Raw genomic sequence first — 26,200 nt, forward strand, 5'->3', positions numbered from 1 at the left:
ATTCCTGTGGCAGTAACTGGATGTATCTGATACATCTCATTCATATTCAAAGGCGTGACGTACTGTCACTGTGCATTATGACATTAGTGCTTGTAACTGTGGCTTTATAAAATTATCCTTTACTGTTGTTCCATGTACAGTGAATGCTGAAGGTATATATTGTGGCTTTGTGTGTTCTAGGCCTATTTGAAGGTACTGTTGTAGTTAACTACATATATTTGAAAGTAAAAATTATTTCTTTGGCCCTCTTCCAGGCATTTGCTGCCTAGCAGAGTTGTTTTGAACACAGGTGCTGCCTCTGTGCAAAAACTGCAATTACTTGAATTGCTTCTTTTAAAATCCTATGTTGTACAACAGATATGCACACTTAACGTCTCCTGATTATATCTTAATTAGCACCTTTTGGCCATAACTAAAAAATAATGGTGACACAGTGATGACCTTCGCAGAGGTGATGTTTTCATGGCAGAATATTGTGTTTTACTTTAGAGAAATGCAAAGATGCCATTTTGAAATTCTGTGCATCCAGCAAAAGACATATTTTCTCTTTTGGCTTTTGCTTTGCATTGGCAGATTTCTTGTCTTTCTGGTCTGAGAGGTGAAGTCAGAGCCAGGATGTTCATAGGGGCTTTGTGGAGAAACATGCAAAAAGTTTTCCCTTTGATCTATGTGAACTTCTGCACTTCAAAGTTATGAGCATGGAAACAAGTGATTTCTTTAGCTCAGAAACAGTGAAACCTGTTTTTCTAAGGATGTGTGTCTTTTTGTTGGATTCTTCCTTATGCAGCAACACTCAGGTCCTAACTGAGGCTTTTCCCAAAGTCATGACATTCTCCAGTGTTCGTCCTCTGGAGTCTGAAAAGCTGGAGCCCACACTACAATTGTTTCTCTCTTTGGCAGAAGTACAGTAGGATCTTCTGTCAAATCACTAATTTGGCAAAATTTATAGGGACATAGTAGTCTTTCTACTCATTGGTTAAATCTGGTTTTTCAAATTTGCCTGGGGACGCACAGGTTGTTAGTTCAGCAGAAGAAAAACCACCAGTATCCACGCAGATTATTTATCCCTCTTTCCTTAGCAAACCAGAGTAAAGGAGGCAGAAACATGAGGGTTCTAAGTGAAAAACGTACATTTTATGTACTGCTATTGCAGAGTACCCATAAGATTGTAGAAAAACCTTTGCTTCATATCTCTCCTTTTATGTTTGCATATCTTTGCATTAGGCAAATTGATGATCATCAATTTCATATGATGTATGAGTGCTAAATTCACTACAGTGGGAAGGCGGGGATGTGTGCCTGGCATCATGTTTAACTGTTTCAAAATACCTACAGAAAAGCAGCTGACTGTCAGACCATTGAAAAACAGTATTTAAAATATAATGAATTAGTCATTGTAAGTATATTTTTCCATGCTGATAGTCAGTGTGGTTGTCTCCTGTCATCTGTGAGTTAAAGATTTATTTTTCTGGTGACTGGGAAAGTTTTGCCTTTACAGATTTTTCTACTGTTTGTCTTCTTGTCTCTTTGGAATGTTTATCCCTGGATTTGATGACATTCAGGCTTCTATTCTTGCGCTTTATAATAATTTCCATGTAACTGGCCCAAAATAATCTAAGAAAATAGTGTTAGCTGCCAGCTTGAACACCTGTTTTAACTACCAAACAGATGTTAGACCTGTATAAGAATTGGCAGTAATACTTGAAGTATTAAGTATTACCCATATGGACAAGAAGACTCAAAATGTCCAAGAAGAATGTGGGATCTGTAACTTTCAGATCTTCTATTGAACCATTCAGCTTTCATGTCCATTAATTCTAATTTTCCTGCCCTTCTTTGTTTCATGCTTTTTTTTTTCCTGAGTGGGTTGTGGTTGAGAAAGGGGAATTGGCTGAGGGTCCAACCAAGCTCTAAAGGAAAGTTTTTCCTTGAAATCCTTCTGAGTGCCTCACTTGCTTACTGGTATTGGCCCTTTCCATCTCATAGAGCATGGTCTGTTTGGCAGATCTGCCATGTTAAATGCTGCTAAGCAAGAAGTAGCCACATAGTGCTGTCTCACTGAATATTTGTGCTTGTGTTCTTTCTTTTTTATTTTTCTTTTCCCAAAAGGTACTCTGTAAATCTGCAACAGCTGTTGTTTTTTTTTAAATATATCTTCCCATTGCTGCCTTTCATTCACTTATTGCTTCACCTGAGCTTGTATCATTTATCAGCACTTTCTAGCTGTCTGTGCAATAATACTTTCTTCTGACAAAATACTGTCTTATGAACAAATGTTTAGATGGTCTGTTTTTCCTCCCTGGCATTGTTCTGAATTCCAGTGTAAATGCATGTACACAGCCACGCTGCTCTGTGCCCTTGGAATTGCCATTTGTGATTTGCGTGGGTTGGAAGGGGAAGGGCCAGGCTGGCACTCACTCAGCCGTGGTGCATAGGCTGGCATAGGCTGAGTGCCAGGACATGGCTGTAAGGAACTGCCTGTGGGGTTTTATGTGGTGCTGAGGGAATGGACACAGCTCCTTCCATCCTGGGCTGTTGAGCTGAAATGATTCCCCCACTGAATGTGCACAGCATATTTTCTGTCCTCTTTCTTTACACCCTCCTTTTCTGGTGTGGCTAAAGGCTAAAGAAACTTAAGTTACATCTCCCCCCCTGTTATAGAAACTAGTCAGTGTTTCTGGTGGCACAGCTGGAAACTAATAATGTTGGCTTATGCAGTGGTTGGTTTTGGGCTTCACCTACCAGCCAATTTTGAGAACTGGGAGGGAGATTTTACTTCATACAAACTACTGGCTATTTTACTTGGCAGTCTTCTTCTTCCCATCCACCTGCCCTAATGTCTGTGAGGTACACTTTATTTTGAATTGTCCTAGACCTACCATGGTTTCACTTAATTGTTTGATTTGCATAAGATTTCTGCTGGGTGAGGTTAGAATATCCAAAGAATGCTTATTGTGGTGGTTGTTGTGTTGAGGTATGCTTTGAGGTGTTTTGGAATTTTTTTTAGGCTGTTTCTCCAAGAAAGAACAATTAGGGCAAGTTGAGTCAGAGCTGAGCTGGGGCCATGCAGAGTACCTGGAAATTCCACATTTTGTGGGAGTTAGAGCGGCAAAAAGATTATAATGTTCCGGACAGCAGTGGGGGTTTTGGCTGCCAGGGTGAGAGGAGTTAAAATGAGTTGTATAGGAAAATGAGGCAGACATTTGTTAAGTTGTGTAAACTTGTGCTAAATAGCTTTTATTATTGAAATTGCACACCTCCACCTTTTCATTTTTCCCCTGAAAGTGACTGGTTAGTAGGCTGCCAACATTTTAACTCTCTAGAGCTAGATGCAATGTGTGAATTTTAAAATACCCTACAAGTACTAGAAACCCTCAAACAACTGCCCAAGAATTTAAGGTTTCCAAGGAGGCTAAATTTCAGTGCTGCTTTGCAGAAAAGATAGAGAAATAACAAAAGTATAATAATTCTTCTGTGTTCTTAAGGTACCTGTAAACGTACATCCAGCATCTTTAACTTATTTTCATTGGATGGCTTATGATCTTAACATTAATAAGCATAAAAGTTGCAAACACTGCCACAGTTATATCTTTACACTGCATATTGCAGCTAAAAAAAAAAAGGCTCTTTGCATTACATGGAGGTATTTAGAACAAAAGTATTTATTGGAAAATAATTCAAGCAGTAAATTGGGTGAATGTATTTTAGTGCTAGGATGCCTATAGGACAGCATTTATATAACTTGCCTTGTGTTTACCTTTCTGATCCTATTACTTTAAAACTTTGTTTCCTTTTGGGAAAAAAGGAAAAAAAAAACCAAAATGAAAGGCAATTGCTAATACCTCTATTATCTGATAGAGACCTTCCAAATGATACAAATCTCATCTCTCCTGCTGTTTTGCTGTCTGCTTTTTCTAATGCTCTTTTTGTCACTGAGAGGTTATGACAACATAAGCCATATTGTATTTATAAACATCACGTGTTTCCTTGATATGACTTGCGGTGTCTGCCAAACAGAACACATGGAAGAAACATTTCTCATTAGCTCAGCATTGGTTTTGGTTATGCTGATTTCCGGGACAGGAAAAATGCCTTCCTTACTCAGATTTAACTTTCATACAGTGGAAAGAAAGCCTGTGAGTGTCCATGAAATCTCTTGAGCAGAGACGCTGCAGCTCTTTTAGGCCACATACTTTGTCTGACGAAAAGAGAAAAAGCAGTTTATTTTAAAGAGCAGACTTAATGGCACGTATTGCTGAAACTAATTCTGAATTTAAATACCTGCCAAAGCCATCTAGAAACAGAACTCGCCACGAGATGTAAGGTAAGATGATGCTTATAAATAATGAAGGATATATAATTCCTTTTTTTTTCTTTTTTTTTTTTTAATTTTCCAGACTAAAATGTATTTTCAGATTAACTGGGAATTTCAATAAGAACAATGAAAACTGTTTCTTCTTCCTTCATCTGTGTGAGAAAATAAATATTTAATTGTTCTTTAAACAACCAATTTCTACTCTTAGATTTTATGTCTGTTTTCAAACTTACATATTGGACATGAACAGTTATTTTCCTACTTGCTGTTACAAATCTTGCTGAGATCTGAACAAAATTTATAAAAGAAGTCTCTGATGTTCTGGATTTTCTTTTTACTGATATGGATTTTACTACTTTTGCTTTGAGTGAGTTTTCAGTAGTTACCAATTATTTATGCAACTACAGACCTGCAGATACCGAGGAGTACCTGCATCAAATGTGATGAAAGATTGTAAATGTACGTGTTCTCTTTCACTCATGTGTCCTTTGATACACAATGCCTACTGCTGTGCAATGCCTAAATTAGGGAGAAAAAAAATAGAATTATAAGGAAAAATTATTTTTTTTTAGCTGCACATAAAACAGTATATTAATCTCAAATGTATTCTAGCCCAAAGCTGTTTTGTTTAAAGATAGAGATCCTGTGTAACAGTTGGATGGATACTCCACTGTGGCTTTTTTAATATGATGGCTTTATGCTTTGGTGTATTTTATTTATTTCACAAACATTAGGAATAGTATTATATGTATGTATAGAGAATATATGTATGCATAAGGAATATAACCTTGTAGATACTATTACTATACCAACATTTTAAAATACACTTTTTAGGGTTTCTTTAATTTTCAAATAATGAGGATGGATTTTAAGTTTATGTGAAACTGCTGTTGAAAGAAGTGTCATATTCTTGATATGAAACCACTCAAGGAACACGAGCTTGCCACACCCATGCAATGATCTCCCAGTCAGCCTGAGAGGAGTGTCATATGGTAGATATCACAAACCAGTTACCTGGAAACTTCCAGAGAGTGGAATTTTGAGGGGGAGGGTTCTTTATTTCCCACTAACAGGCCTGTATTCAAGCTGGTCTGCCTTTCATGTTGAGGTTTGCTGAGAGCTTACCCTGCAGCTGATGAAGTTATCCACAGACAACATATTATCTCCTTTGGGTGAAGGTCTTTCTGGCCCTTCATTAGAACTTGAAATTTTGTCTCTTGTACATATGAGGTTCTCAGGCAAAGATTTTGCTGCCTTCAGTGAGAGCTTGCCCTGAATAAAAACATAAGGATTGGATTTGAGTCCATTTTTTATTGTCTACTAGTTTCTGGTTTTATTCTTACTCCACCTCTTTTTACATAACTCTTCTTTGTGCCAATTCTTTAGAAGTTTTGCTCTTTTTTTCCCCCCTGCTTTCCTTGCTTTTAGTAGAACAGTTTGCACTAATTTGACTGCTTACTTGAAATTCCTAAATACTTGACAGACTCAGATGTTGCCAGAGCTCCCTGAACACATTGACAGATGGTAAAAATGATCATGGCTGTGACCTCCCTTATGAGGAGGGGAGGTCCTTCTTTACCTCCTTTGTAAACCAGGTAGCGTATCTTAATTGCAGGAGTCATGCAACTCAAAGTCCAGTCAAGTTTTATGACTTCCAGGTAGCTTTCCAAATGAGCTGTTACTTGACCAGGGGTTAAAAATCACTTTTTGAAGGTGAGCATTTTGCTATCATGGTTCCCAGAATCAAGTGAGGTTAGCAACAATATTTCTTCTTCTTCAAAAAAGCCATTCTTTTGTCATGCAGGACCTTAGCTTTTCCAGTAAGTTTTCCACAAATCCAAAATGTATTAGCTCATGATTGTGGCCTAGATTCTCTGCTTTCTGCTGAGTCTTTACTTCAGTTTTATTATTAGTCATTAGTCTTATGAGTACTAAAGAGCATTAATTCTGTCCCTATCTTCCTTAAACCATTACCTGGTGTTTAAGAAAACACAGTTATACATCTGAGGATCTTGATTCTTCTCCATGTTGGATTGTACTTTTTCTAATAAGGGTTCTGGAAAACTAATCAGTCTTCTGAAAATATGAGCAGTAAAAATATCTTTCCTTGGATACAGGTTAAGATCTGGGGTTAAAAAAAGCCTCAGCTGGCAAAAGCAAGACAGTTGCAAATATCAGCACGCAATAGGACTCCATGAGAAATGATGTGATGCTGAAATTATTTTTTGTCTGAGTATATGTCTTTCTTACATCATTGCAAATTTGAACTCCCTGTGACTAAGTGAAGAGACTGAATGGGTGTGTTGGGTAAAGGCCTAGTCCCTGTATCACTTAATATTTGCTATAGATAGCTTGACCTTTGGGTAAACCAGATTGTTTACTTCAGCCATGCTGACCAATTTGGCTATTTTTGGGATAGAAGGAAGTAAAAGGAAAACAAAATGTAGGATTCAAAGAGGGTAGAAAGAAGTTTGTGATCTAAGACTCTTAGTTGATGCACTGATAGCGCTTCTGTCATTTCAAAAGACATAAAATTGCAAATGCTGTTTGACCTTATGGCTATGAACTGTGGTGTGGCTTGGACACTTGCATTGCAAAATCCAGTTGAATGTCAGCTTTTTCATGACCGTTTCTCCTGCCAATGGTGCTGACTTCAAAGCTCAGCACAGCAACTTATTTTTTCTTATTTTCTGTGTTCTTATATTGGAAGAAACGGGTGTATAAACATGCTGCCTATGTCTTTTGACTCTCAGCTCTGTTTTATAATATTTCTATATTATTTACATTCCAACCCATTTCCTATATCTGTAATAGAAATTGTATTTTGACTCAGTTGTTTGGTAATGTGAGGCCAAGGGTTATACTTTCTTTATGTTCATTTAACTCTATCAACTTGTTCAGTTCTAGTTGTCTTCAGTGCAATGAGAAGAGATACAAATATGGAACAAAAAGAAGAACTGAGTTAGTACAGGGAGTCAGAAAGCCATGCATTTATTTTGATTTATGAGTGCAGTTACTAAAAGTATTTTTCTTTTAAATAGCAGAAATCTGATACACAGCATATTTAAACCAAATAAAAATGCTGCTCTGTACCAGAACTGTACATCTTTGAAACTATTCCTTTTTTGGAAAAAAAAAAGAGATGACCCCATCAGTTTTGTGGTGCCCTAAGGAAATGCTGAAATAGGGATTGGTCTGAAGGGTTTGGCTCCCTTCATTGGTGGTGGTTGTCTATGTTATGTACATGGTGTCCTTCATCTCTTCAAAGAGAATGGGGAGGGAGGAGGAAATGCTTTCTGCATTTTCATGAATTACATTACTCTGTTTGTTCTCAGAAAATTCTACCATAAAAAGCATCAGTGGAAAATCTGAAGAAAGGAGCAGTTGGTTTGCAAGCAAAGGCAACAATTGGTTTGAATGCAGCACTGGTTATGAGGGTTGTCATAATGTTAACTTTAGAAAAATAGATCAGTAACAGCTTTTATACATTCAATCCAAACAATCTGAATAGCTTATGGGATGGGTGGGCCATGCTATACTGATGAGATAAATGTGGATATTGGCAACCAGTGATGTAATTATGTAAATCCAACCTTTTTAGGATTGAAATGTGTTATGTTTTAGTGTGTTTATATTTTTGTCATTTGTGATAACACCCTGAAAAATCTTGGCTGAAATGCCAAGAGGTTTCTTAGTGCATTTACCATTCTGTCTGCATGGTACACGAAGGAAGCATAGGAAAATAAAGCATGAGAAATTTATTAACTTCTCTCTGCTTAATTGGATAATCTAAACATATTTTTTTTAACTCTCACATTTCATTTGTTCATAGGAAATTAAATACATAAATAGGCAGAAATGAGTGCCTGTTAAGTGATCTGGGCGTTTGTCTTGCCAGTCAGCAATAAAGGAGTGCAGACTGGTAGAAGGGAGATAGCTCAAATGATGAAATGCTGCTGGGGAAATAAACTTCCACACAGAGGCACTGTGATTTCAGACAGGCCAGTGCAAAATGTGCTGCATCTCATCCATCTTTTTGCTCACTTTGCCTAAAGTGTGGCTAGACTGGAAGCTCTCATGGAATGGCTCTGGGTCAGGCTCCAAGTGGCCTTCTGCTCCATTCCCTTCCAAGCAGAGTTCAGCCAGTGTGTTGTCAAGGTTTTCTCATTGACACTTAATCTGTGACAGCAGGTTCAGTGCAGGTACAACCAGCCTAGTCCAAATACAGAGCCCATTCCTTGAGCTGTATTTAAGATGAGGCAGGTTGTAAGCTCACCATTTTATGGGAAGTAGAGTGATACTGCTTTCCTCTTAATTTTCTGTTTGCTTCTTGTTTTACACCTGAAAGAGAGGTGACCTCAGTTTTGGAATGGGAAGGGCCATTGAGCATTATGATGGCCAAAGAGCTCTTGATGTGCGGGTCATAAGTCTGTGTGGTCAGGGGATTGATAACACGATGGAATTGATACGGGAGAAGGTTTTCTGAGAAGTAAGGGCTGTGTGCACATGTGCATGAACATGACATGTCCCATCACTTGTCAGAGCTTGGTGATGGTTCAATCAAACCAGAACTTCTGTTGTCCCCCACTGACCAGCAGACATGTACAGAGGAAGGAGCCAGCTCAGTGTTATCTCTCAGCACGCAGTTCCTCTGCATGGAAATCTCAGAGATGCTGCATTCAGGCCTCACTTGTAGAGAGCTGTTATTTCTTGCACTGTCTGGGGGAAATGAAGCTGTTTGGAACCTTTACTACATCTTCAGTGGTAATGGCTGAACTGAGTGCTGGGTTTCAAAAGCCATTTATAGCTTTAAAGTACATCTCTAATATCTTTGTTTTGAATATGAGAGTGGATTGCAAAGGCCAGCAGTGGTCTTACCTTCTTTGCCCATGTCCTCAAGCATTTGTGGGTCACTCTAGCTGGCATTTACCTGAAGTACTCTGCTCACTTCTTTCCTAAAAACCACCCTCATGTTCTGACCACATCTGCCAAAAAACCCATGAAACCTCAGAATATTAAACAAAATGAAGAAAGTTTATGTTGGATGTTCTTCTTTCTTGTCTCTCTTCTCCTTGCTTTCTTGCTCTCTCCCTCTCCCTACCATGCCTACTATGCTAGGCTACAGAATTGTAATAACAACTAATGCGAAATATTCTAGCATTGAAGAAAATTTGCATTAGTTCACATTTTTCCACTTATTCTGTTTTTTTCTTTCTTTGAATTTTTTGTTGACTTTTTTTTCATACGCTAGTCTCTAACTCCTCTTTTTCTCATCAATTCCTCTCTTCCCAGCTTGTCTCTTTTTTTGTTTCCTTTTTTGTTATCCCTTTCTTGTTTCCGTAATAATTTTTCAGCACTCCATCTCCAATATTACTCTCTTTCATCTTTCACAAACTTCTAGTTACTATCCTTCACACCGTCTCATTCCCTTTTTGTTTTGTCTTTTTTCCTTTCTTCTGTACTTCTACACTGTGAATTCCCTATTACTTTTCCACATAATACTTCTTTACCTCCTGTCTCTCTTCCCTGTTTCAGGGAAGATCTTTAAGGTCATCAGTCCAAGTCATGTGTTAAATGTTAGTAAAATATCTGCAACATATGACTTCCTTCTTTTTATTAATATTTCTGCATTACCTATGAACTATTTCATGCCACAAACCATTCTCTGCATTTTAAAAGTTAGAAAGCTTAGGCATAAATAAATGTACTAGTAATAGGACAGAGGAAGAGGAAAATTTATGTCCTCCCATATTGCTCTGCTGAGAAATAAATAATGTTTATTGTCAGCTTCAGGAGAGAGATGCTTCATTTTTAGTTCAATAAAACAGGAACCACAGGTCAGGTTGGATTCTCCAAAGCAGATCACACCAATGTCCATTGCATGGACCAGCAAGCAGCCGATGGAATGAAGTCATCATTGTCCTTGGTAGTTATGGGATCTCAGCTTTTTTATAAAGAAGAAAAAAAGTAGGATGAGAAACAGAACAGAAAGTGAGCTAAATGAAAAGACATATGGGCAGGCTCACTATAAAGAATTTTAAAAAAAAATCTAATCCTTCTAAAATCAATGAAGAAATTGCCACCCACTGCAGTCAGTGGTGAGAGGTTGGGAATGCAAAAGGGCAGCTTGTCCCACCCAGCTTCAGGGGAATGAGCTTACTCTGGAGGATGTCTGGCTGACTTTCTTTTAATGAAACATTAGGTGAGAAAAATCCTCAATCCAGAGCAATTAATATTGCTTCTTGACTTTTTGAGAGGTGCTTAATGCATATATGTCTGCGATACATGCTGTGATACTTTCGTATAGCTAGGAAAATGTCCTTGCTTAAATCAGGACAGAGAAAACGGAGAAGCATGAGGTTTGAATTACAGGGTAGAGAGACAGACTGCAGACCTGACGTAATAGTTCAGTTTTGCAGAACTTTCTTCATGCAACTCCAGTGAGAGTTGGCTATATTTGCTCTAGTAAACTTAAAACAAAAACTGAGAGGCTTATAGAGTTTCCAGCAGATGACTTCCCACTTTTATTTGTTTGCCTTTAACTTTTTGAATCCCTAAAAATCAAAAATTTCAGATTATACTGATCTGCCATCACCAAAGATAGACCAAAAGTTTAATGCTTTTATGCAAAACATATATGCATGTGTGTATAGATAATATTAATACACAGGTTACAAGACAACACTGTTCTCTTGGGAGCTCAGATGCTCGTGTGGTGGTGGGCTGGTTCAAAGACTTTGTGCACAGGTTGGTCCACACTGTAAGCTCCAGTGTTCTAGTGAGAGTGCTGCTTTGGCAGCAGTAAAGCTGCTGTCCCCTTTATAGTGGTGCATTCTAGCCAGTAGTAATGTGCTCTGTGGCGTGAGAGAGCTTTTTGTTTGTTTGTTTGCATGTATGTTGTAAGGACTAGGGAGTTTGAAATAAGTATAAGATAATTTTATGGTACTTTGTTTACTCCAAGGCATATCTGTTTCACTGCATGCCTTTGGAACCAGTAAACAGAGGGAGTACAAACAATATGCATGTTTAGGAGAAGATAGTGTGGTCTGCACTCAGTCTCAAATCCAGTATATGTTAGGCAGCCAGAACTGTTCTGTTCCCTCCCTGTTTGTTTAGCTTGGCCTCTCAAATTCAAAGAGCTTCTGTAGGATTTTCAGTCTTCAAGGAAACACCACACATGTAGGTATAAACATGGGCAGTGGTCTGGAGAGTTGATGTGAAAAAGTAAAGGTCAATTTGAAAGAGCTTTTCAGGGTCGTGGAGAGCAGAGTGGAGTGCAGTGGCAGCAGCACAGTCTGGCTGGTTGCTGGTGTCTGTCACCTGGGTGACTTTGTGAAGGACAGCAGCTTAGGGGCTGTGTTCTGCTCCCTCATTTTTGCCATGGGGAAGCAGCTGAGACTAGGATCAGGATGAGGTAAGAACATTTTTTTTCTTCTCTTCTGAGTGTTTGGAGGCAAAGCTAAGCATCAGTCTCCTTTCATGGAAGAAACTGACCTCGTCATGGTACCGGCCTAAGTGGAGAGAAGAAAGATGCTGGTGGCAGCTCCCCAGCTGCCTTCATGTGTCTTGTGTATCAGAGCCAGCAGAGTTGGGAGATCCTGCAGACAACTCCACAGGCTGGTCTTTGTCATCTCAAACTGTTGGTTTCCTGGATCAAAATTATAAGCTGGGTGGGTGATAGGAGTGGTGAGGTGGCATGAGACCTTCCTTGGCAGAAAAAAACCCAAATTTCAAACCCCAAATCCACACCCAAAATCGTAGCCCCAAACCCCCAAATACAGTAGAAAATATGCTTGCTTTTTAGTTCAGCTCTAAAAGCTGTCGTCAGTGAACTGTCTTTCCATTTGGATTCTGCTGGATTGAACTAACTTGTTGAATTTAAGCAAAACCCCATTGACTCCATCACAAACTTTGTTCTGGAGTGCTGAGAACAAAACCAAGTCTTGAGTTAGTGACCAGCTATCACCAGAAGTGCTTCCCTGTATTCTGTCAAGGAAACAGTTGTTTACAGCACTATAAGGCATTAACTACGTAATTAATTCCATCCATGAAAGTAGTATTAAAGGAATAGAAACCAAAAGAGCTGTTATCAGGAGCAGAAAGATCTTTGATCAACAGTCAAGCAATAAGTTATGTCTATGCCACATGTCTATACCCCACAGCAGACTTCAGAATATTCTCTGGCTTTATAATTGTGTGTTCTACTGATGCTTAGCCTCTAACATTTTTTCTGCTTCAAAATGAGGGAAACAAGCAAGAAATAAATTGATGTGATGAGTAAATTGATGGAAAGGTTCAACAGACCAACACTGTTAATGATTTAGAAGAAAGGAGGGTGACTGGCATTACAGGTCTGTGGTGACTTGAGCCTATCATTAATATAGATATTAATGTCAGTTTTAAAGTCTGAAATTAACCTAAACTCCCAGGCTTGGTCTCAGTGAAGCACAGGGTGTTGTACCTCTTAGGGGCATGCCCTTGGTTTACACAGGGGCTTGAACTGAAAAGAAGTTCTTTTTCTGTACAATACTTTATAAACAAATATATGGCAAGTAATTGTACATGGGATAATACAATAATGGCAAGCTAGATAGTGCTTGAGGGCTCTGATAAAGTAATTGAAATGGAAAGTGATGCTTGAATTGTTTGTATTCATTGTTAGAACCTACAAATTAAATTACAGCCTTGGTAATGGTATAACTTGTGACGTTGTGCCTTATATATTCTAAAATTAAAAGTAGATTAATTCATCTAATGAAAAGCTTGTGGTATACATCAGACATACATGAATGTCATGTCACTTGTATGGAGAGCTAGTTATATCTCTGTCTGATGTTCTGGGATATACTTTGTCATGCTAGAGTCCAATTACTGAAAATGTGCAGCCTATGAGCTTGCAATTCATTGCAGGGAAACCTAGCAAAATACAATCATCTTTTTTATCCTGCATCTTAGCATAATGATTTCTCACTTCAGGTTTGTTAGCCTGTAAGAAAGAACATGGATAGAAGAATATTCTCTGCAACTGCTGAAAAGCACATGTGGCAATAAAGTGTTCTAGGATAATTTGCTTGTTTTTTTACTCTTGATGTTTCTGAGTCTGGTTGGTCTGCCAACCTAAGCAGCTTTTTAACTAGGTCAAGTATATACATCCATTCATTAAAAGGGGATGCTTGACTGGTTAGTTAAACCTGCCAAATATAAACCAGATGCTTGAATGGTAAATACTGCTTTACCCCTACATTGCAAGAAACAAGCCTTGACTGATTAAATTTGAAATAAAAATAAATAGGTTTAACATTGTTTATGTGCCATAATAATACTTTATAATAAAGCTAGTGCAAATATTTAATAAAAATAATGTTTTAAAATATTTTTCGCGGAAACTGAAAAGTAAGCATTTAAGACAATTTTTCTTTTAATTTCTGAAAAAAAGTGTTTACATTACACTACATATAAATTTTGTAATGTTCTAGTCAAGATCAATAATGGCATACAAATTTATGGCATACATTACAAATCAGAATTCACAGCAGCTGTCTAAAAATTTGGAAGACTTCTCTGATGCTGGGCTGGGGGTAGTAAGGGGTAGAACACCTGGATTTTTAGTTTTGGCTACCAGCTCTGCTCTGATCTTTCTCCTCTTACTTAAATACTTAGTGTCAAATTGCCATTTCATAGCAGGAATGAATGATGCCTCCTTCACTAGTGGCTGAGACTGAGAGCAGTACTGTGAAGCCCCCATTAGGGCTGATTCTGTACAGCAGTATTAGCTCAGGGTCATATGCTTAAATTGTATTTTTATTCCTTTGAATGCCATTTATGATTATACAGGCAATTTTTTACTTGCACAGAAGAAAAATCAGACAAAAATCCAAATCAAGAGCCAAAGAACCAACCCCCCGAAGCAGAAGATAACTGCAGGACTGGGAAGGGTTTGTGTCATGAGATTTTCCCTTATGATATTTAAGTGTCATCTGTTTTAGACTGTAAATGCTGTCTTTTTAAGGAGACAATTTCCATATTCTATGGTATTTTTGTGTGAGGGGATAGAAGGGAGTAAAGCATCCCTTTCTGTTCTAATTTTTGAAAATGTATTTATCTTTTCTATTATTTCCTCTTTAAAAAAAAAACAAAACAACAAAACACAAATCAAACCAAACAACCAATCACAATGGCTTATGTGGTGTGCTGCAGAGATAACTATGAGATTGATTTATGGGGACCCCGAAGTTCAGGTTATCCAAGTGGCTCAGGTGCCTGGTTAATGAGTAGACAGCTCCTCCAGGGGAGGAGCTTGTGCTTCCTTCTACAGTGGCACTACCAATCTGAGGAGGTGAAAACCTTCTAAGGTTTATTTTGCTGAATTTTTTTTCCTAGAATTCTGTCTGCTGGGTCTGCTAAATAGTTAGAGGTCTTCACCTGTTGGGAAATGAATATGTATAGGTCTCATAGTGTTGCCTTTGAAATGCACTGTGTTACTGAAACAGAGGTTACTCACTATTTTATTTATGGCTTTCCCCTCTGCGAGTCTCTTTTGTGGTTCACTCCAGTATGTTAGTCTCTTTCTATGCATCTTATAGGCACACATTAAAAAATGATTGAGCGACTGAATCACATAGTGTTGCACAGTTTGTGACTGGGTGACATGCCAAGGAGGTTATTTAGTGACTAATTTCGAAGGGGAGGAGAAATTGCAGGCTTGTCACGTGGAAAAGTACTTCAGTTTATTGAAACAGCATTACTTAGATGACTGGATAAAGCAAGATGGCCTGGTGTGAGCAGAGGGAAAAAGGAACATTTTTCCTGTTTGAAAACCTTTTTGCAGAAGACATGGATATACAAAATATTATACCATAGACCAAGGATTGATACTCAAGACTGAAAACAAAAAGTGCTTTATTAGAAGAAGTGGAACCAAATGTTCATCTCACTGCTGTAGCCATTCAAAGGATTTCCTTAAGAAACAGTAAGTGACTTTAATTGCTTCAACGCAAAGATCTTATCAAAAATTGTTTTATTGGTCCATAGGCAACAACGTTGTCTGAGAGTGTAGTAAGAGTGCTAGTATTTTAAATTGTGAAAACAAATACTCAGGATAGCATCTGGATAGCTGAAGAAGTTATGTCCAAAAGAGCAGACCATGTAGGATTTGGACTGCAAACTCTTCTCTCTGCTTGTTTGCATGATCCCTCTTCAGCATGCGCATTGACTTACAGGCAAGGTGAAGCAATCAAACATTATTTTTGATATTACCATTACATTTGTTTTGTGGTTAGCTTAGAATTTTATGGATCTGTTTTACGTTCAGTAAAAAGTGAACTAGGTATTCTTTGTTTTCCCCATAGGAGCTTTAGGATATGGTATGAATTAAGCTTATACGTAGTCAGGGATATAAAAGGACATACTGAGACATGTAAAATACCTTGAGGTAAAACATTTGGATTGCTGTAGGGACTGGATTCATACACAAGTGTGTATTAAACATATATGTGTAAAGTAAGGGAAAATAATGTTAAGAATGTGTTTGATGCTCTGTGGTATGGCAAGGGGAATGATGGTGTGTCTGAGCTTCAAGTCAGTGTATTGGTAACTACAGTATGGTATCCTAGAAATTCTGCTTGTGAGTATCAAATAGTGCTTTTGCCATAACCTCTGTGCACACCTGCACAACTGGGAGAAAGATATGGGGACTGGATGTCACAGTGACATTGGGTAGTATGGTGACAACACTTAATTATGTTTCAGTCAGAATGCCTCCTCTCCTCTAAAATGTCCTCTAAATTCCATCTTCTAAGACAGTGAGCATCACCTTCTGCTTCTCCTATATTGTTCATGTCAACTTCTAGCTAGCTGACCCTGGTGAAAATAAAAAGTAATCTATGAACATAGAAACTAGAGGACTGGATGATTTCCATCACTAAACATCACAGACTTAAACTAAGAAACATCTTCTATTGACTGATTGTATTGCTGTTCATCAAGGGAAAGAAAAAAACATAGAATTAAGAGCATAAATGGAAGAAGAAAGACCCAGTTATTCTCTTGACACATCCACCATATATGTAATCAGACCCCAGAAAGAGAAAGTTCCTGTTTTATAGATGTTCTGAGTTTTTATCTCAATTCTCCTTTCACCATAATACAGAGATTTTTACAGCTATATATAAACTATATATAGTTTATACCAAAACTATACAAAAGGACTGAAGAACTGAAACCTAGGTGCATGTTAATACTGGGAAGTTAATTATAAATGTTCAGATTTCTTAGGGAGCTCTGCAACTCCTTTTCTGGAAAATTAGCCAGGAAAAAATAATAGAAATATATGAAACATTTTAAGAACAGCTAGTTGAGTCTTGGACTTCCCCATTCATTGGAAGTTTGAATGTTTGAAATCAGTTTTATTTTACCAGCATGTGGTTCCCATAATGAAAAACAATTGTGAACCCTGGCAGCTTCTAGAACCTTGTACTGTGGGGCCGGATACAACTGAGACCAGGTCCCAACATAGGCAAGGACAGTGGTTTCATAGTCTGAAATAATTTTTTTGGGCATCAGAGGGCCCATTCTTAACCAAAATTGCCAAGTAAACTTCTAGTCTGGAAGCATTGCCAAGGAGTGATGGCCATTGAAACCCCAGCATGTTTCACTGCTTGGTAACCCCAAACTACCAAGCACCCGCCCTGCTGAAGAGAACGTGGAAAAGTTGGGGTGCCTACCCCAGATCAGACTCCGACCAAGTTGGCCCAGGTCTGTGAATCTGGAAAGCCAAAGCTCTAGAACACCTCAGGGATGTCTAAGAAATAACATAGCTGTTGACTGAAATCTGCTGGGTGTTTTTTTTCCAACTTTTGTCATTACTGATGCTTTTATTAAATGTTTCAGCTCTCTTGGATTAGAGTTGTCTGCTGAATGTACATATAATTGAAAAGTTTCTGATCAGAAACAGCTAAAACTTATGCCAATGTGTTTGAAGTTTTCAAATGTGACATTGGGCAGCTGAAGGAACCCACAACTGCAACCAGCAAGGTTTTTTTTTTTCCTCTATAGAATGTGGAAATTTATAGGTGCTAGAAGGCAGTCTGTGAGAAACCAAGAAGAGACAAGTGTGACAGCCTCTCAGTGATGTCTGATTTGGCTTCAGACAGATAGTTTTGATACAGATACTTAAAATTCTCATTTTACTATTTACCAGTTCTGCAGTTTTCAAGTGTACGTTTTCTTATTGTAAATTATCTTATTTTAGAAATATTAACAATATTTTCAAATATTAAAAAAAAATTTTTTTCCAAAGTGGATTTGTTCTTTCAGCTCTCCAAATCCAACTGGAATGAAAGATCAGTCATGACAGAAGTGTTATCACATAGTGCAACTAATGGTGAAGCTGAGGGGTTTGGACAACTAGTACAGTGAAGCTGTCAGTTTATTTTTAAGAACAGAGAACAAACGAATGGATTTTATTGTTGTTGGATTGAGAGTTCTTTAATTAAGTCTTTCCTCGTGTAGAAAAGTAAAGGATTGCCTTCCTTTTAGAGATTTTTTTTTATGTTGAGCAATTTTCATAAAAGATCTCTCTACAGTTTAATTTATCAGTATTGTATCAGTACTTGGTGTTTCTGTAGCTTTTTCATCATAGACTCCAAGGTCTCAATAAAATTCTTTGCAGGTGTCCTGTTTACTGTTGGGTGAGTCAGCTTGCAGAGCAGAGGAGCACTTTCCTCAGGGAAGTGCAGGGTGTCAAAGGGAGAGTAAGAAAAGTAATAGCTCACATGGCTGAGAAGTGATTAATGGAGTCTGTTGGGAACTCCCCAGTGTCTCCAAGAGGGTGCATGGTTGATCTTCATCTTGGGAACATGCTTTGTGTAGGTATTTTGGCAGTCTAAAAATCCTGAGGCAAAACCAGTTGCTGTGTTCTCTGGTGATGTAGACGAGGCCTAGGAGAGCACAGTGAAGGGCTGCCAGGTCAGAAACTTGGCCTAATTTTCCCTTTGCCCGAGTTTCACGTAGAGATCTTAGCAGATAAAGGCTTGAGTCAGGCTGTGTGTCTGGTACCCGGCTGCACGGTGAGCAGGAGGGTTGGTGCGGTGCCCGTGAGTCAGCGGCAGGCTCGGTGCCGGGCCGTGGCTGGAATTGCCCTGCTGGCTGGCATTGCCCCATTGCCCTCCTGGCTGGCGTTCCCTGCTGGCTGGCATTGTCCTGGTGTGTGCAGGCATGGCTCTGCGTGCCCCCAGCTGCAGAGATGTCAGCTCTGCTTGTCCTCTGTGCAGCCATCAGGAGCGAGGCTCCTTGTGCCCACCTGGGTGGATGGATAACTGGTTTGCTGACTTTGTGCATATAGACATTTTCAAAATATAGCAAATTATTCAGGGTGCCAGCAAGCTTCGAAGTAAAGAACATAACTGGGTTTACAGAACATTCACTCTTTAGCATATAGAGACTCAGTTTAAAAAAAAACTAGCAAAATCTGTGTCTTGCAGACTTAAGTCTTGTTCAACTGACCAAAAACCTCCACAGCAGATGTGTAAACCTGGTGTAATCTGTTTTACTACAGAAAGATTCTCAGTGATGTGATTTTCCCTCAAATATTTTATACAGAAATGGTTGTAGCTGTTTGCCGTATTTTAACCTAAGGATTGATAAGACAAGTTTCCATTTCAAGGATGTAAGGTTTATAGGCAGTAGGAACAAGGAAGAACTATGTGCTAAAGAAAACCCCACCCTCAGGTAAACATATTACATGGCTGCAGTTGAAAAGCACATGATCCTGTGCTTGCACTAAAAAATCTTGCTTTTGCCCTCAAAGCAATCATGTGGGATAGCTCAGTATTTATCTGAGCTTCTAAATACCCAGTATTTAGAGGCTCAAATAAACCAAATATCCTTTTTCTCTGTCCCTGAGTCATGCGAAATCCAGGAACATGTGGCTCAAGACAGCCTGTGTAGAAGAGTATGGGGTTTTATTGAGCAACATGGGGGTTTTGTGGTAGAGGAGAGAAGATGAAAAACAGCACAGAAAGTGGGCTATATGTGAGAGTGGTGAAAGAGAAATGTGAAGGATGATCTTTTCTTGCTTCTCATCTGTTCCTCTTTGGTGTGGCCAGACTATCACACCCAAGAGGTACAGATGAGAAGGAAGAAAAGACCATCCTTCACATTTTTAAACCTACCATTAGCAAAGAGTCTGGAGGAGAGAGAAAAGTGGAAAGAGAGGAAATACCAATCACGTGGCAGAAGACACTGTAATCCACCGAGTAAAGTTGCCTGGCTCCTGGTGACCAGCTCAGGTCCCTGCCCAGCCCACATGCCCCAGTAAATCTTTCCTGGGCACCCTGGACTCTCTGGCTCCAGGAGTTTCCCCTTTGGTACACTCCACCCAGGGCCTGAGTCCTGGCTTAAAATAGCAGGTGAACTTCTCCGAAAGGGATTGGGTGCCCAGGTGTTTGTGCCCTGCCCAGCCCGAGGGAGCCTTGGTTGTACTTGGCTCTGTACTCCAAGTGCTACTTCAAAGCAAAAGTAAATAATGCTACATACAGCAGTACTCAGACACAAGATTTTGAGCAATAGCTAAGTCCCATATTCAAATTATTTTCCATCTTACAAGTATTCCATCTAAATGATGTTATGGTGGAAAATAGGAATTTTTCTTTGACAGGTTGCTTTGACTTATGAGAAATGAATGAGCATATACAGGAATATGAAGTCCAGAAGTTGAAGGAAATTAAACCCGTTGCTTTCAAATCTTCCCATGGAAATTTTCTCCTCTCTGCAACATAACATTGGAATTTTCCTCTCACTGCAACCCAGCATATCCTAGTGGCTATGGTTTCTTTCACAGATACTATTCCATCTGTTGTAGCTTTATCTGAAGCAACTAAACAGGACATTGTGTAGCTTGTACAGTAGAAATCTAGGAGGATTTTCTTTCTCTGGGTTCTTCTCTTGGTGTAAAACATCTGTATCTGCCTGCCCTTGAAGACAGGATCCCAAAGCTGCTCAAGTCAGGAGTCATTTTGTTCTGCTGGCCCTGGGCTAAAGTCAGTACACACAATATAGCTTAGTATGTTGCAGTGGTTCTTCAAGCCAGTAGAAAACTATGTTGAATTCCGTCTTATAAAGTGATTAATACTGTTTAGTTATATTTTAATTATATCTTACTTAAAATTCCAGACTAGACTTATTCTCTGTGCAAATGAAAAAATTATGCCATGTTCCTGTTTGACTTCATAATTTCTGTCTGGCTCATTTATGACCCATCCCAGTACACACCTTTGTTCTGTTACACTTACTTATTATTGCTGTGGCCACAATCAGGTTATCTCCTTTCTTCTTTCTAATACCTGATACTGTTGATCTCTGGCCCTGGGGAACGTCATTTCTAATTCCTGAGTGCAGAACGTGCTGTGATAAGAAAAGCTATTGTTTATATAGTGACACTACAATTCCCTTACCAGTGGAAAAACCTGTGGTGGGGCAGGAATAATCTCTTGCTTCATCTGCCATGGATCACTGTAACTACAATGAATCCAGCCACATTATCAAAGCAAGGAGTGAGAGGGGAGAAAAATTGTGTAGACTTCAGATCAGTAACATCCACATTATTTTGTGCTCTGTAACTTTAGGAATGTGGAGTCAGGCTTGGTGATACACAGTTTTCTACAATCCCTTGGAGGTACTGGAGAGGGAAGATAAAATTGTCAGCATGAATTTTAGAAATTATAATTTTTTTTTTCTTGTGTACTTAGTCTTCAGCTGACTTTTTTATCTGCCTGTTCATCTACCTCGCCCCAAGGGCACCAGATCAGGCACGTGATGCTTTCTAGAAGGAGAATTTCTCCTGTCTGTTGTTGACAGCATTCAGCCATCCAGATAGGCCATGGCTGGGCACAGTGAGGTTCTACACTCTCAAAAGCACATGTCCGTTGCAGATTTTTTGCCAAGCCTCTCTTAACAAAGCACTAATAGATCTGTTTTGGAAGTTTCCCTTTTCTTTTCTTTGCTTGCTCATTCCCTACTGCTGCTGCTTGCAAAACTATGATAAAATGTTCAATGACTTTCTGAGCATGTGCTCCACAAACCCTCTGAATCACTCTTATCTTTGCAATGGCACATGTTACATAGGGTCAGACTGTTTTCATATAAGTTGACTGTGTTACAGTCAATGAATGCGTGTGTTTTTTTACTGTGCTTTGTGTATCCTTTGTGTAAGAAAGGCCACATCAAGTCATTAGCAAAATCTTATATCCTGCACTGAAGAAAATGGCTAATTAGCTGTAATATTTCTTTTTTCTTGTCTAAGGACTTCAGGTATGTTTGTGATGCCAGAGCATCAGCATTTTTATCCTGCTTTGGAATCAGTGAACTCTAGCCTGTGTGTCTGATCAATAAACTGTGTAAGTCTGTCACTGGCTACATGTGCGTGGAACACCTGGCACCACAACCCCTGATTTCAGCTTCAGTAGCTGTGAATATCACATTAGAGTGAGATGGTATTTGCATAAGTGAAAGCATCTTTAAACCTCTCATATTCCTTTAACATACAGCCTATTTTATTGCTATTTATAGTTGTTATTTTTGTTAGGCACTGAGGTCCCAAAGTGTTTTATTTGTACAGATGTCAAATTATTTTGTCTCGAGGGTTTATTTTTATTTCCTAATTTTCTGTAGACGACCCACATCATGTTTTGCTCATTCAGTGATTTTGTATCTGAGGTGTTTTTCCTTTTCTTTCCAGATGCAGAGGGAAATTGCTTATACGGGACGAGATGGCCCAAGTGGTTCCCGCCCTGGATCTGCCACACACCCTCTGCACGCGATGCCCAGCTCTCCACCCTCCACCCCGGTGCCCCACTCCATGCCTCCCTCTCCATCCAGGATTCCCTATGGTGGGGGCCGGCCCATGGGTGTGCCAGGCAATGCCACCATCCCCAGGGACCGGCTGTCCAGCGTGCCCGCCTCGCGCTCGATATCGCCCAGCCCAAGCGCCATTTTGGAGAGACGGGACGTGAAGCCAGATGAGGACATGAGTAACAAAAACCTTACCCTGATGCGAAATGAGAGCCTGTACGGTGACCCCTACTTGTTTCACGAGGGCAGGATGAGTGTGGCCGCACCGCACTCCGGACACCCCCTCGATGTCCCCGACCACATTGTGACCTACCATCGCAGTGCCATGAGGTCATCGAGCACTTACTGCAACCCCTCCATGCAGCCTGAAATGCTGGAGCAGTCCTTGTACAGACAAAAGTCACGGAAGTACCCGGAGAGCCATTTGCCCACTCTTGGCTCTAAAACACCTCCAGCCTCGCCTCACAGGGTGGCTGACATGAGAATGATCGATATTCATCCTCACCATGGCCCTCACATTCCCGCCCACACCATCCAGCCTGACAGGGCTTCCCCCAGCCGCCAGTCCTTCAAAAAGGAGCCAGGACCGCCCGTGTTTGTGGATGCCAAAGCGCGGAGTGCTGTTGGCCTCCCAGGCATGGCCGAGGCAATGCCCTCTCCCGTGGACAAGCAGGCTTTTGGCTATGGGTCACCCACGATGCCCAAGGACAAGGAGACAAGGTAAGGCAGAGCTGGGGCTTAATTTATGCAAATGAGAAATGTTCCTAATCTGCAGTCCTTTGTCGTTTAAGACTCAGGGGACAATGTAATGTGTAGGAGGTGGCTGCACCCTGCTGCAGTGTTTATTAGCTGTCTGTCAAGGTAGTTAGTAATTTAGGGAAGATGTGACACCATCCATTATTAATTTGAAAGTATTGTCAACCCATGATGAATCCCTAGTTATTTTCATTTGTGTAAATTTCAGTCATTGGAAAAAATATAATAAAATAAAATGATTAACTGGGATTTTTCTTTGCAGACAGCCAGATCATGTTACAAGAACAAATGATGTTCTGTTCCTGCTAATAAGGGAATATTTTTCACCCCCGTTAAGAATGACACTCTGATATTACAATTTTGGTTCTTTATGGAGTGAAGTTTTTCTCATCTAGTGTTAGGAAATGGGAAGAATTTATCATTACTGTCTTATCTCCTGTAAAACGTGAATTTGCATAAAAATAGGACAGTTGTTTACAATAATCTTCCTTGAGGGGGAAACTGCTGAGAAAAGCAAGTCTGTCCCAGGGAAGAAATCGAAACATGAATACTGTTCCCAATAATTTTTCCAGCATCACAAGTAGGTAGTGACCTGACTATTGTTAACTTTATTGGAATGGCAATGATGACAATGATCTCTCCTGTCTTTCTAAGGACCAAATTTACACAGGCTTGTGAAGGCTTCTTCTCCCTTAGACCCTGCCCTGGGAGAGAAAAATCATTGCACTGCCAGGCGGTTGCTGTGTATTTATATGAGCTGTGTTAATCTCCAGCGTATTGTTTGTACTGTTAACTTTTATAGAGCTCTTTAGGGAAGTGAAGATGAATAGCTGGAAAATGCTGAGCTCACAGAGGCCAAAGGTAACTGCTGATTGCCTTAACCACTGGGAAGATACAGAGCTTCATATAGACCCTAGGCTTCCCCTCTGTCTAAGCAGCTTGCTCAGTTGCTGCTTACCATGCCTGGCCAGAAAAAAAGTGGGTCATGAGGTCCACTGGTGGGGAAAAAATGGAAGAATATAAAGAAAAACAGCCACCCAAAAAAATTACAGGCTTATAGCTTGGTAGTTATGACATAAGAGTACAAGATAGGGCATATTACAGTCTGAAATTGGATTTTTATGTATCTGTTTCCAAGAGAAAGTTGCGTTTCATTTCAAGCCACCATTATTACATCTAGGAAATTATCTGAAGGAAATTTGCCAATTTTAATCCATTTACAGATTGAAAATTTTACAAAGTTCATTATAGGAATTGAAAATAAGGAAGGACACCAAAAACTTCTGTGTTTGTACAATTTTCTGTCTTACTTCTGGGCATCTCAGCTGTTCACTCAGATGCACAGATATGCACAAGGGTGTTTGTTTGTGAATGGATGAAGAGAAACTATAGTTCTGCAGCTCCTTGAAAGGGAGTTTTGCACCAGGTGTTTTAATCCTGGTCCCAGAATATATTAACAATGAAGAAAACAGCATTTGCATAATTGCACATTCAAATAAATACATGACCTTAAAATGCAGCATGGTGCATTTTAGTCACATGCACTGAAAGAATAATTTTGAAAGCTGTCTTTATGGGTTGTGTGGCTTTTTTTAACCTTGAGGAAGTGTGACTTTCTAAAAATAATTGTAAATATCAAAAGGAATTCATGCAAATTGCATGCAATATTAAGAATTGGGTTTGAGTTCTACAAACACAAAATGCTCTAAGCTTTAATTTAGCTTTATAATAATTTCATGAACTTTGAAAGCAAACACTGTTTAAACCATAGTAAAGTAAACAAGGGGTTATCCATGTTGAGGTGCTCTTTTCCTGCTTCTTCCGGGATGGAGTTGTTACAAGGTTGTTAGGGGTACCTGAAGAGTGATGTACATAATGGCAGGATGGTATCCCCTACCTTGTTGTGTAGGACTTAGAGTTTACACCCATAAACAGTATGGGCTTGCTTCTGTGAAAAAGAGTATTTTGGAGATTGTAGAGATGGGGCTGAATTCATTCTCTTCCAGGCATGGTGAATGAGCTGTAGGCTCTCTGTTTTGTGTGTTACCCACTTGCTGATGCCAAGTGCCTGAGAGCCAGGCCACAGCAAGCAGGTGGCAGTGAGTTCAGTCAGCCTGCCTGCAGAGGTGTCAGCTGTGGGCAGAGGAGCTCCTAGCCTTGGAGCTACTGAGGAGAGAGGTCTTTTTCATCTCTGCACTGTGGCATGAGAGACTCCCCATCCTGACTCATTCAAGAGCAGGCTGAGGACCATGCAGGCACCAAACCCATAATCTCAGCACTGTCGTTGCTTTAATACCTAGTGGAGTGTGCTGAGAGCAAAAAAAAACATCTCTTGTATCATGACTTGATGGAAATTTCTTCGAAGTAGCACTGTCACAACCTCAGGACAATGCAAGTTTAAGTATAAATCAGGGGAAAGATTGAAAGGGATAGTGACAATGCCGGAAGTAAAAGTGAATCTCTCTTCTCATCTCAATTCTCCTTCAGTTTTGCAGTCCAAGGCTAAACTGGGATATCTCTGTACTTTATCAGAATATGTTGGGTACTTAAAACAGATAAGATCTCTCATTGACTGTGAGATGAGAAAAAACCTCCTGGTTTTGTTGAACAAAATGGTTCCATTACCTTTGGGACCTTAACTGCAGCAGATTTGGATCTACAAGAGATGAAAACTGGTGTTTCTGAGCTCTTCTGCTGGAGTTTCCCATTTTAATTTGACACTGGAAGCCAGTTTCATCAAGCCTGTTATTTAAGGCAGAGTTGAGAGGAATTTAATTGCTTCATGTAATGCTTTCTTATAACTGTTTTACCTTGGCTATTTCCAAGATAACGACTTCTGTGGTATAAAGGATTGACTAAATTCTCACAGTTAATTCATTTACCAGAAGAGTCCCATGTAAAGCTCTTTTACAACAGTGAGAAGAAACAAATTCATGGAGATTTAAATAAATAAAAGATATTAGTATTTATATGCAGAAAAATATTATAAGTTTCAACAGGTTACAGCAGTTCACCTTCAAAGGGACATCATCTCTTAAATTTGAGGTCTGCTGGAAGAATGAGTAAATTTTTCTGTGAGCATGAGTTGTTTAAACAGCAATTTGCTGTCATATTTTTGGATGGCTCATTTATGTATCTTGTGGGACATTTCTGAAAGTTACTACAGGCAAAGCAGATGTTTAAATGTTGGTAAATTGGAAAAATAAGCTGTTTATCCAAAAGTACATTAAATTAAATGCTGTTTAACTTAAAATCTTTGCATTTATAACACATGTTGCAAAA

General features: G+C 39.3%; 1 protein-coding gene across 16 annotated transcripts in view; it reads left to right on the top strand.

The window, feature by feature from the left end:
* The window catches only part of KIAA1217 (KIAA1217 ortholog), a 354,772-nt gene that overhangs the window by 282,048 nt on the left and 46,524 nt on the right, over positions 1-26,200 (top strand). For 14 of the 16 annotated variants that reach the window (XM_039703559.1, XM_039703638.1, XM_039703516.1 and 11 more), the window contains one exon: positions 22,050-22,882. In XM_039703559.1, the coding sequence (XP_039559493.1) occupies positions 22,050-22,882 (833 nt within the window). Of the gene's footprint in view, positions 1-4,027; positions 4,325-15,096; positions 15,285-22,049; positions 22,883-26,200 lie in introns of those variants that run through there. The other 2 variants (XM_039703622.1, XM_039703631.1) reach the window with 2 other exon arrangements.

The sequence above is a fragment of the Passer montanus genome, unplaced genomic scaffold, assembly GCF_014805655.1.
Source record: "Passer montanus isolate IOZ18808 unplaced genomic scaffold, ASM1480565v1 scaffold10, whole genome shotgun sequence".
Classification (NCBI taxonomy): Eukaryota; Metazoa; Chordata; class Aves; order Passeriformes; family Passeridae; genus Passer; species Passer montanus.